Raw genomic sequence first — 12,798 nt, forward strand, 5'->3', positions numbered from 1 at the left:
TAGCTTTTCAGTGGTTAATTGGAGATAACAATCTCAAGGACTTTCTTGCCTGGGCTGTCTTTGAACCCTGGTTCTCAGATTACAGTCTCCGTAGTAGCTGGGATGATAGGTATGAACCACTCACGTCAGGCTAACTGCCAACATTTTTTGCTGGTTAAACTGGAGATAAGAGTCTAGGCTTTGAACCCTGGGATCCTCAGATCTCAGCCTTCTGAGTAGCTAGGATTACAGATGTAAGGCGCCGGCACCAGACAACAAGGCTGTTTGCTTTGAAGTTTTTCACTGACTGTGCACTGGGCAGCATAGCAGGAGCTGGGAGTATACAGCAGGTTCCTGTCACAAAAGACTGGGGAGTAGCCCCAGGGGAAGGCAGACCCCTTGCAGATAACTGAACATCAGGAACCCCAAGCACTGAGAAAAGTGGGGGCTCCTTTGGGCTCAAGAACTTCCTGAAGAGGAAAACTAAGGTAAAGTAGGACATGGTTAGGTAAGCAGGAACAGAAAGGTCTGAACTACCAGAATCACGTGGAGTCCATCTGCTAGGAGAAAGATGATCATTTTCTAGTTAAACAGGACCTTACGGTCCACTGTACCACTCTCCATTTGCCTGTAGGGCTGGCTAGTACCTACTGAGTCCAACAAATTAGTTTTGCACCAGGTCCCCAGGCCTTGCCCTCTGCCAGCTATGGTCTATGGTTTCTCTCCTGGAGTTAGCATGCTGCAGTTTGAGCAGCCCCCTAGAATGTGCCTCACAAGGGGAAAGGTCAGCATGTTTCCTTAACTGGCTGGACACTCGGACAAGGAATGTCCTGTGCTCCCTTTTTGACTCAGTCATTTCTTCTCTGCCCATAGGACTGACTGGGGCCTACTGAACCTAGCAAATAAGTTACAGGAGAGTCATTTTCCAACTGTGAGTTTACCAATCCTTTCTCTTCTACTTCTCTGTCCCTCTGGGCCCTCCCCCGACCCAATCCCTGGTCCTGGAGCTTGAACTCAAGGCCTGGATGCTGTCCCTGAGCTTCTCTATGCTCAAAGCTAGTGCTCTACCCCTTGAGCCACCCAGGTGGCTGAGATCTGAGATTCATGGTCTCTAAGACAGCAGGCTGGAAACTCCATGAGATTCTTATCTCTAATCAAAACTATCCAAAAGCTGGAAGTAGAGCTCAATTGGCAATATGTAGCCTTAGGCAAAAAAGCTAAGAAACAGCACCTAGAATTCAAGCCCCAGGCATAAAACAAAAGGAAACTAGCCGATTATCCATTTCTCAGGCTGTACGGTCACCTTCAGCATCATGTGACCATACATTCCTACCTCTCTCATGTTCCAGGGAAATCCTGGGTGCAGAGAAGCTGAGTGTTCAGGCTGTGAAAGGTTGTGCTAGTGGCCACATTGGTTGCCAGCCAAGCACCAGCTGTGTTCCCAGAGAATGTTTGCTGGGTCCACACCCTTTATTCTTGCTTATCCAGACCCTGCCAGACTCAAGACAAATATTTCACCTGCTTTTTGAGTACTTTTTGTGTAACTGTACTTCTCTTCTCCATTCTGTCTTGTTCTATACCCAGGATGTGTAATGTAGGTACTGGGTTTTCCTGACTCAACCTCCTTTTCTCTATAAAGCCCCTTTGGACTTGCCAGGTAGGGAAGATTCACATGGTTTTGGGCAGGACTTAATTTCAGTCCAGGTCAACAATGCTTACAGCAGAGTTATCTGTAACATGCATGCTAGCTTTGCTAAGTAAGAGCTTTACTACTTGAGCTATATTCTCAGTTGATATATGAAAATGTTTTAAACATTTTAAACATTCTACAAGTTTTGTAGAATACTCCAGACTCAGACCCAGACTCAGCCCCATTCCACTGTTCTCCTTGGGATGATACCAAGGTGAGTGACTCAATGTGGCTGACTCCTCTATCCCTGATTCCACCCTGTTAAAGGATGTTCAAACATGTGCATGCATGGGTATGTGTGTTAATATATACACATGTATGACTGGGATGTGTATATATGCGTGCTTGTGCATGTGCATATGCATGCATGGCTTAGTTGTGATGTGTGTATGTCTATGCATCTGTATATACATGTGTACATGTATAAGTGGTATATATATGTTCATACACATATGCACGCATGAGTGGTATGTGTATGTGTATATCTGCACACATGTATGCATTCATGTGACTGTGTGCTATATATATGTGTGTATACATGTTTGCATGCATGTATGAGTGTGTGCTGTGTGTATGTATGTGTGTTTTGGAGAAATGAACTGCTTTTCAGAAACTGGCATTGGAACAAAGGAAGAATGTTAGCTGCATCTGTTCCCAAGCCCCAGTCCTGGATCACAGGCTTCTTCTGAGAGAGACAGCACTGAGACTCAGTTCTCATAGCTACTTTGCAGTGTGCAGAGCTGCTGACTTGCTGATTCCCGGCAGCTTTGGAAGGGCAAACCTTTCAGTCCCGGTCTTAGTCAGCTGGGCTGTGGCATACACTGGAGACAGAATGGGGGTGGGGAGGGTGTCATGCAAAAAGTATTTTTTCTCATTATTCAGGAGGCCAGAAAGTACAAGATGTAGAAGCCTGTAGATTTGGTTCTTGACAAGATAAGGCCTCTCTACCTAGTTTGCAGACTGTCATCTTGCTATGTTCACACATGACAAGGAAAAGGCAATTTTTAGTCTTCATCCTTTATCTAGTTCCCTCACCTAACCCCCCCCCCCCGTCCCCCCCCCCCCCACACACACAACTGGGAAGTGAACTAAGGGCTTCATGTTTTCCAAGCAGGTGTCTACTATTTGAAACATGTTCCCAGTCATTTTGTTTTTATTTTTATTTTATTTATTTTCTAGATAGGCTATCAGGCTAATTTTGCCCAACTAGTATCTTCCTTCCTCCACTTCCCAAGTAGCAGGGATTACAGGTATGTCTCCGAACACCTTTTCTTTAAGGATACTCATCTTTTTATTTTTTTTGACTGGGGCTTGAAATCAGGGCCTAGGTGCTGTCCCTTAGCCTTTTCACTCAAGGCTGGTGCTATATCACTTGAGCCGCAGCCCTACTTTCAGTTTTTCTGTAGTTAATTGGAGCTAAGAGCCTCATGGACCTTCGTGCCTGCTGGCTTTGAACTGTGATCCTCAGATCTCATCTTCTTGAGTAGCTGGAACTGCAGACATGTAAGCGAGGCCACCAGAGCCTAACTTAAGGACTCTATTCTTATCCTGGAACTCCTACCTCAGGATCCTCTCTAAATGTAATCACTCTCAAAAGTCCCGACCTCCAAATTATATATCACACTGGAGAGTATCACTTCAAATTATGAATTTTGTGGGGACCCAAAATTTAGATACAATCTTCTCTCTTTTGTTTCTGGACTCCCAAAATTCAAATCCTCTTGCATGGAAAATACATATTCCACCCCAAATAGTCCCCAAAGTCTTCACACATTCTAGCATTAACTCTTACGTCTACAGTCTCATTTTTAAATCATCTAAGCCAGATATAGGTGAGATGCCATGTTCAGTTCATCCTGAGGCAAATTATTCTCCAGCTATGAACTTGTCAAACTCCAAAAGATATGTTTCCAAAATACAATGGTGGGATAGGCATGGGATAAAGACTTCTTCCAAAAGTGAAAAGCTGAAGGAAGAAAATGATGGTAGGTTCCAAGCAAGTCCAAAACCTAGTAAGAGGATAGCCAGTAAACAGAATACTCAGGCAGAGAAGTTAGAGACTCTTATCTCCAATTAACAACCAGATGTGGCTCAAAGTAGTAGAGCACTGCCCTTGAACTGAAGAGCTCAGGGACATAACCCAGGCCCAGCGTTCAAGCCCATGACCGACAAAAAACAAACAAACAACAACAAAAAAAAACCCTACAGGATAATCTTTGGTTGTGTGTCCCTTGATGGTCTGCTGGGTGACTCTACCTCCTGGGGCTCTAGGTAGCTACAGTCACTGAAACTACATCCCCTCCCCTTTGGATACAGGACCATCCCTGGTAACTCTGAAGGACTTCTAGTTATTCATCTCTTGTAGAATTGTGCATGTTTACAGCTGAATAGCTCTATGGTTCAGATTCAAAGCATCTAAGGTGTTCATATTCCTCCTTCATCTTGTTCTCTCTGCCTTTCAGTTCAAACTACGAGTGTTTCATCTGGGGTAGCTGATTGGTGCCTAGGCTCATATCTGCATTAATATTCTCTTTTTTGCGGGGAGGGGGAAGAGTCCGGTCGTGGGACCTGAACTCTGGGCCTGGGGGCTGTCCCTCAGCTCTTCACTCAAGGCTAGCGCTCTACCACTTGAGCCACAGCACCACCTCCGGCTTTTTGCTTATGTGGTGCTGAGGAATCGAACCCAGGGCCTCAGGCATGCAAGGCAAGTGCTCAACCACTGAGCCACCTTGGCAGCCCCCTGCATTAATATTCTCAAATGGCCGTTCACCCCAACCTTATTCTTTTCCAAACATGCTCTTCTATTTTCTTGGGAAAAAAAAAAAAAAGATTTGCTTCCTTATTCTTTAATTCATTGCCTCCCTTCCCCAAATTCTGCTATACTCATATGAGAGGAACCAAACCTTTCTTTCAACACTTTGCATAAATTTCTCAGCTACTCTGGATGCTTGTGGTTCATGTCTATATCCTAGCTATTTAGAAAGCTGAGAACTGAGGATTGTGATTCAAAGCCAGTCAGTCTAGGCAGAAAAGTCCACCAGACTCTCCTCTTGAATTAACCATCAAAAAGCCAGAAATGGAGCTGTGGCTCAAATGGTAAAGACCAGCTTTGAGCAAAAAAGATCAGGGACAGTACCTAGGCCCTGAGTTCAAGCCTTAGCATTGGCATTAAAAAAAAAAAAAAAAAAAGCCAGCCTAAGTATACAAATCTTAGAGGTGTTTATCTTCAGTTAGGAAAAAGCTAGAAGAAGAGGTATGGTTCAAGTGGTAAAGTGTCAGCCTTGTGTAGAAAAGCTAACCAACAGCATAAGGATGTGACATTCACCCCTCCCGTACTGCCACACACACAATTTTTTTTTTAAGGCAAATATCTAATACTTTTCACAAAACACTAGAATAAAGTTAATTTTTGACATTTTATAAGCATCCTCCCTTCTCCATTATCCAATACTACACTTCTGCTTTCTCTGTGGGACCTCAGCAAAACTGACCTTAGCACTTATACTTTTAGCAGGCACCTTAAAAATCCTCCAGGCTCTACACAGTTCCACAACCACTTCCACAGTTTTACCTATTTATTACAATCTCACTAACTCCTTCCTGCTAATTTTTGTCTTAGCTTGGGCAGCGCTCACAAAATCCACAAAACAACATCTCCACATCTCTCCTTTGGACTGAGGAAGCAGTGCAGATGATCTTGAGTCACATTTGTCTATTCCTCCCCCTTGAAGACACCTACAGAACCAACATTCATTTCCTCACTGTTCAAGATGCTGGGAGGGACCTCTGCCTAAGTTGTTAAACTGTGACTGCTTGATTCTCTCTTATCTAAAGTGAATTGTCTTACAAAAGCCCATCTTCCAGTAATATCACCAGAGGTTATGAGATTTGGATGGACACAAACCTTTAGTCCATAACATCCTCATTTAGAGAGGAAAGTCTCCAAGTGTAGGATGTTTGAGGAATACTTTTAACACAGACTTTTCTGAACTAAAGCTATCTCCCTCATCCCCCAAATCAAACTCAGGGCCTGTGCTTGGTAGACAAAAATTCTGCTACAGAGTTATCAACTTGGTCATAGACTGAAGAGTGTGTGTGTGTGTGCCTGTACTGGGACTTGAACCCAGGGCCTGGCTCTTGCTTGGCTCGTTGCTGGCACAGCTCCACTGTGGCTTTTCCAAGTTATTGGAGACAAGAGTCTTGAATTTGCCTGCAGGGGATGAATTTGAACAAGGATCTCAGGCTTCAGAATGGCTAGAATTACACAGGTATGAGGCCCCAGTGTGAACTAGAGGAAGCTCTTGATAGGTGCCCTGGAGGGAGAGCCTGGAGGTCGGCCAACAACAGCTTTGGGTCTAGCCTAAGGCACAGGTCTCATTCAAGCAGAAGCACAGTTCACACTTTGCAGGTTAGCATTTGGGCAAAGCCAGAGCCTCGGAGCTGGTCGGGGGCTTGCCCTGCCGCGTATGCACAGCTGCTCCGCAGACCACGGACGGCGGTGAACTTTGGCCTGCTCTCCAGGTTTTGCACCGGCTCTCGGGTCTCCACACCCAGTGTTCCCTGTCTAACTCCCCCGCCACGCCCATCTAGTGAGTCCTTTGGCCTCAGTCTGGGACTGCGGAAGCCGTCCGGGTGATCTGGAGCCTCTCCCGGCGAGGGGTGTGCGCTGAGCCCCCAGCGCTCCGAGCGCGCGGCGCGCGTCTCCCATCACGGCTAGGCGCTCCGCTCCGCGCAGGGCAGCGGGCGGCCTGGTCCCACCCGGGACAAACACGCGATGGCCGTCTCAGGCCTCAGGAGCGGAGGCCCTACATCTACCCAAACCTCCAGAACCTCCTTTTTCGCTGGACCCGGCTGCTGTGGGTTCCTCGGAACGGCCAGGGAGATCCGGAGCAGCCTCCGGTGCCCCGGAAGCGCCGTGGCAGGGCCGGGTGCGCGCGCCCAGGGGGCTGCCGTCCGCTTGCTCCAGAAAAGGGAAACAACGCGTTGCGGGGAGGCTCCTCGCCGGCTTCCCATCCGGTGGCTGCTCCCAGGCGAAGCCGGCGCCCCGAAGTGGCCAGGGGCGCGGGGCCGACGACGCCCTCGCTCCGCCCGGCCGCACCCGCCGCGCCGGCGCCGGGAACCGCGCCGCCCCGAGCCCCGCGAGGATTTCCGAGCCGCCCGGAGCCCAAGAGACGAGCCGGGGAGAGCCAGGGCCCCGCGCCCCCGCCCGCCCCGCCCGCCCCGCCCTGGCTTACTTTGAAGACCGCGGGCTGCGGCCACGCAGAGGGCTAGGAGCCCCAGGAAGACGCCGCGGCTCGTTCTCCGCCGCGCCCGGCGCGCCCGGGGCCTCATGGGCGCGGGGCGGCTGGGCCGGGCGGGGCTCCCCGGGCCGCCGCCCCCCAGGCTCCCGCCGCGCCGGCCCCGCGCTCCGACTCCGGCCCCGGCCCCTGCTCCGGCTCGGGCTCGGCCTCGGGCTCGGGCTCCGGCTCCGGCTCCGGCTCCGGCTCGGGCTCCGGCTCCGCCCCGGGCCGTCCTGCAGGCCACAGGCAGAGGAGCAGCACCTTGGGGTGGAACAACTGGCTCCCTAGAGAGCGCGAGGGAGGGAAACCGAGGAAGGGTGGGAGGAGGGAGGAAGGAGGACGGGCCGGGAGGGGAGGGGAGGAACGAGAGCGCACACACTCCGAGCGAACACCGGCAAACCGCGAGCCTCTCCGGGGCCACCCGACCTGACTGGCCTCGATCGATCGAGCGCTCACTCCACTACCCGAGCGCGGGCGGGGACGGGCTGGGGCGGGCGGGGAAGCGCGCGGACAGCGTGGGATGATCGGAGTGGCCTGCTCCGAGGCGACGCGGGCACTGCAATGCCACCCACCCGCACCCACTCAGTACCCACCCCGCACCCACTCAGTACCCACCCCGCATCCACCCTCATCCACTCAGTACCCACGCTGCACCCAACCGCACCCACCCAGCACCCACTCAGCACTCACCCTGCACCCACCCCGCATCCACCCCGCACCCACCCAGCACCCACTCAACACCCACCCCGTACCCACCCGCACCCACTCAGTACCCACCCCGCATCCACTCAGCACCCACACCGTACCCACCCTCATCCACTCAGTACCCACGCTGCACCCAACCGCACCCACCCAGCACCCACTCAGCACTCACCCTGCACCCACCCCGCATCCACCCCGCACCCACCCAGCACCCACTCAACACCCACCCCGTACCCACCCGCACCCACTCAGTACCCACCCCGCATCCACTCAGCACCCACACCGTACCCACCCTCATCCACTCAGTACCCACGCTGCACCCAACCGCACCCACCCAGCACCCACTCAGCACTCACCTTGCACCCACCCCGCATCCACCCCGCACCCACCCAGCACCCACTCAACACCCACCCCGTACCCACCCCGCATCCACCCCGCACCCACCCCGTACCCACCCGCATCCACTCAGTACCCACCCCGCATCCACTCAGCACCCACCCGCATCCACTCTGCACCCACCCCGTACCCACCCACATCCACCCCGCATCCACCCCGCACTCACCCAGGAAGTGTGTGCTGAGCGCTGCCCACGTCCGCAGGGCCCCCGCACATGTGGCCTTCTACTCACGCAGAAGACCTCCGTGGAACGAAGTTGGGCACTGGGCACGGAGACACTACCGAGGCAGGATAGCCTAGGGAAAATGAGGCATGGTAAATGGCTGCCGGGAACTCGGGATTCAAGGCCAGAGCCTGTCCATACACTTTCCTTAAGATTAAGAGAACAAACTCATTTTAGGGGAAATGAAGCCGGATAGACTAGGGGAAAACGAGGTACGGTCAGCTCACAGCAAAGACAGTAGATATTCCTTCATATACTTCCCTTAAGATGAAAGGACCAAAAGGACCAAAGGGGGAATGAGCTCCACCTCCAGCATTGTCCCCCAGCTCTTCAGCTAGCGCTCTAGCACTTGAGCCGCAGCACCACTTCCCATTTTCTGATGGTTAATTGGAGATAAGCGTCTCACCGACTCTCCTGCCTAGGCTGGCTTTGAACCATGATCCTCTGATCTCAGCCTCCTGAGTAGCTAGGATTATAGGCTTGAGCTCCGGGCTCCGGGCTCACTTCCGGTTTTTTGTTCATTGGAGATAAGAGTTCCATAGACTTTCCTGCCCCAGCTGGTTTCAAACTTTGCTCCTCAGATACCAGACTCCTGAGCAGCCAGGATTACAGGCATGAGCCATCAGTGCTTGGCTTTCTCTAAGGCTGGCACTACCCCTGTCTTGAAGGCATTCCTTCTTTACTTGCTCCACGAAGTTACACTGGTGAGAACAAATCTGTCATGCTAAGTGAGATGTGGGGTCCTAGGAGATCATGGGACTGCATACACTTTCCTATATCTTTCTGGTTTCTAACAGTAGTGGCATTCTGCTGACTACCTTGGGATAAGAGCATGACCCAGGCCCATCCTCTACTTCAGCTCTTGTGTGGCTTAGGGATGGGGAAATGAGGCTATCCCAGCACTGGCCTACTGTGCCCAGCCATGTCACAGCAGGGACCATCTTACATTTATTATCGCGACATCTCAGTGTTGTGAGTTTAAGACTTCATTACAAGTACTTTGAAGTACATATTTAAGTGAGTTAATTTGATAACACGTTTTTCAGTGAGTTGATGGTGAATACTTGCTTATCCTCAAGTCCCAGAAGGGGAATTCTGTGCCCTTCCCTAGCTTTGTAAACAACTCACAGCAACTTCAGGGGGCCAAAGATGTCAAAGGCTCCGCGTGGGTCGGGCGCCAACCCTCCTCAATTCTGATTGGACCCTAAAGCGCCCAGTTAAAAATAACTGTTTGGGAATATTCTTAGAACTACAGACCTGTCTGTATCTGCGTGGCCAATCCAGGAGAGGCCCTTCCATCCAGGGGGAGACTGGAATGAGAGGAAAACTGGCTGACATTGTACACAGCAGCAAAGCTCTGCCTCAAAGAGGCATGGATGGAGTGGAGGCAGGCGTTGCCATTGGTGACATCTGGTGGCAGAAATCACAAAGGACTTGGTCCTTTGATCCTTTGGCTGGTTCCGGATCCATACATAGTAGAAGCATAGCAGGGTCCCAGCACAATACCTGCCCCCCCCCCCCACACCCCCAGAGGCTCAGGAAGGGAGAAGTAATGGGCACTGAAGGTAGGTTCTTGGACTGGGTAAGTCTTGATTTTTGACTAATCTGTGCCTGGGCTGACGTCATAGCTGTAAGGATTGTCATACTCGGGGGTCTCATGTGCCTGAGTTAATGCTTTGCCTTTGCCACCTTGAAATTCTAAATCGCTTTTGAACAAAAGGCCCTTAACTTTCCTTTTGTACTGGGCTTCACAAATCATGTCTTGATCATCCTAACAGGTCACTTTCATCCCTGCAAATGAAGCACTTTTGTTCCTCTTTTATTTCCCAACTCAGCTAAAAATGTATATTTCCTCTTCTGTATTTAAGTCTTCAAGGTGGCTGGAGAGGATACACAGAAAAGGAACCTTTTATACTGCTGGTGGGAATGTAAATTAACACAGCCACTATAGAAATCAGTATGGAGGTTCCTCAGAAGACTAAAAATAGAGCTACCATGTGATTCTGCCATACCACTCCACGGCATGTGTCTGAAAGAGTAGAAGCATGCAATAGATAAGAGATACCTCAACTGAATGCCCATATGTATAGCAGTACCACTCATAACAGTCAAACTGAGTATCCATCATCTCATGAATAGTTGATGTATGCCACAAAGAAAGACCTAGCCACAAAGAAAGATGAAATTATGTCATTTGCAGGTATATGGCTGGAACTGGAGATAATCATTTTAAATGGAGCCAGACTGAGAAAATGATTGCACTGTCTCTTTCACATGCAGGATCTACACCTAAAACAAACAAACCCAAAAGTTTAAAATAAAGAAAAAAAAAAAAAACAAGGAGAAGGGAGAGGGTGAAGTGAGGGGTGGATATGATTGAAGTGCTTCATATGCAAGTATGACAATAAAATAATGAAACTCAGTAAAATTGTTTTAAAAAGGGGCAGATGATAAGGTAGTAATAAAAGAGATGAATTTGATTAAAGTATGTTATATGTATGTATGGGAATACCACAGTGAAAACCATCCGTGTAATTAATGTATGCCAAAAAAAGAGGGAAATTGAAAAAAACTCAAGCCATCTGCCACTCATCAACCTGGTTCTCCAGGAGAAATAATTCTAGTCCTGAGGATCATTCCTTTAAATGGTATATCTTCTGCTTCTCTTCATTTCCAGAGCCCACACTCAGCTTAGGCTTCCTTGTGTGAGCTTCAGGGACCAGCCCATGACTTACCGTGGGAACTTGTTAGAAATGCCAAACTTTAGGCCTTACTCTCCATTTGCATTTGGTTAAAATGCTTTGAGGTTAAGCTGGGTGCTCAGGCCTGTGATCCTACTTAGGAGGCTGAGATCTGAGGATTACAGTTCAAAGCCAGCCCAGGCAGGAAAGTCCATGAGACTTTTATCTCCAATTAAATGGAGATAAATGGAGCTGTAGCTCCAGTGGTAGAGTGCTAGACTTGAAGAAAAAAACAAAAAGAAAAAAAAATGCTCAGACTGTGTCCAAGCCCTGAGTTCAAGCAAGCCCTAGACTAGCAATAAATAAATAAATATGCTTTAAAGTTGATAGAAAGTCAATTGCAGAATGTGTTGTATCTTTACGGAGAGTTTTATATCATTCATTAGCATTAGCTTTTTTAAATTGTTTTTGGTATGTGTATGTGCTGGTTTCAGGGCTTGATTTTTTTTTTTTGGTTGTGGGACTTGAACTCAGGACCTAGGCTCAGAGCCCAGGCTCTGTCCCTAAGCTTTTCTGTTCAAGGCTAGTACTCTACCACTTTTTTTTTTTGGCCAGTCCTGGGGCTTGAACTCAGGGCCTGAGCACTGTCCCAGAGTTTCTTTCTTTTTCTTTTTTTAAAAATTTTTTGGGGGTTCAGTTTGGGGGCCTGAACTCCGGGCCTGGGTGCTGTCCCTCAGCTCTTCAGCTCAAGGCTAGTGTTCTACCACTTGAGCCACAGTGCCACTTCTGACTTTTTTTCTTTTTGCTTATGTGGTGCTGAGGAATCGAACCCAGGGCCTCATGCATGCAAGGCAAGCGCTCTACCAATGAGCCACCTTCCCAGCCCTGTCCCAGAATTTCTTTTGCTCAAGGCTAGCATTCTACCACTTGAGCCACAGTGCCATTTCTGGCATTTTCTGTTTATGTGGTGAGGAATCGAACCCAGGGCTTCATGCATGCTAGGCAAGCACTCTATCATTGAGCCACCTTCCCAGCCTACTCTACCACTTTGAGTCACAGCTCCTCTTCTGGTTTTCCGGTGGTTAAGTGGAGATAAAGTTCTCAAGAACTTTCTTGCCTGGGCTGGCTTCGAACCACTATCCTCAGATCTCAGCCTCCTGAGTAGGTAGGATTACAGATGTGAGCCACTGTCACTGGCTGTTATTTGTTTTAAATACTATGGGAGGGGGGTGCGGGGGAGGGTCTGGTCCTGGGGCTTGAACTCCAAGGCCTGGAGACTATCCCTGAGGTTATTTTGCTCAAGGCTAGTGCTCTACCAATTTGAACCACACACTGTTTTTGGCCTTTTCTGTAGTTAATTGGAGTTTGAGTCTCACTGAATTTCCTCTCTGGGCTGGCTTCAAACCATTATCCTTAGATCTCAGCAGGTGTGAGGTTTGCAGGTGTGAGCCACTGGCGCCTGGCCTTTATAAACTTTAAGTAGTTGTATGAAGGCGTTTCAATTCAATATGTCAATTTGTGAATTACAATGAACCTTGACCAATGTCACCTTTTACCTATGGCTATGTAACAAATTGCTCTGATACTTACTGGCTTGAAACAACACATTATTATCTCAGCATTTCTGTGGTTGAGGAACTTAGTTCAGCTGAGTCCTTTACTTTAGGGCTTCTTGCAAGAGCACAATCTGATGATTACACAAGGCCACAGTCCAAATTCAAGTTCACTTGCACTTAATGGCAGCCAGCAGGACTGCTCCTCCCAGCCTGCTAGAATGGAAGTCTCAGTTCTGTATGTATGTGTATAGATGTATGTACGTATGTATATATGTATAGTATGTATGTACGT

At 49.2% G+C, this 12,798-nt stretch overlaps 1 protein-coding gene across 1 annotated transcript; it reads left to right on the forward strand.

Moving 5' to 3' along the window:
- Positions 1-7,468: 7,468 nt before the first annotated feature.
- LOC122112337 (extensin-like) lies at positions 7,469-8,230 on the forward strand. Its single transcript, XM_042685114.1, has one exon. The coding sequence runs from the start codon at positions 7,469-7,471 to the stop codon at positions 8,228-8,230; it is 762 nt and encodes a 253-aa protein (XP_042541048.1).
- The last annotated feature ends 4,568 nt before the right edge of the window (positions 8,231-12,798 follow it).

This window comes from Dipodomys spectabilis, unplaced genomic scaffold (assembly GCF_019054845.1).
Source record: "Dipodomys spectabilis isolate Male_0828 unplaced genomic scaffold, ASM1905484v1 ptg000094l, whole genome shotgun sequence".
Taxonomy (NCBI): Eukaryota; Metazoa; Chordata; class Mammalia; order Rodentia; family Heteromyidae; genus Dipodomys; species Dipodomys spectabilis.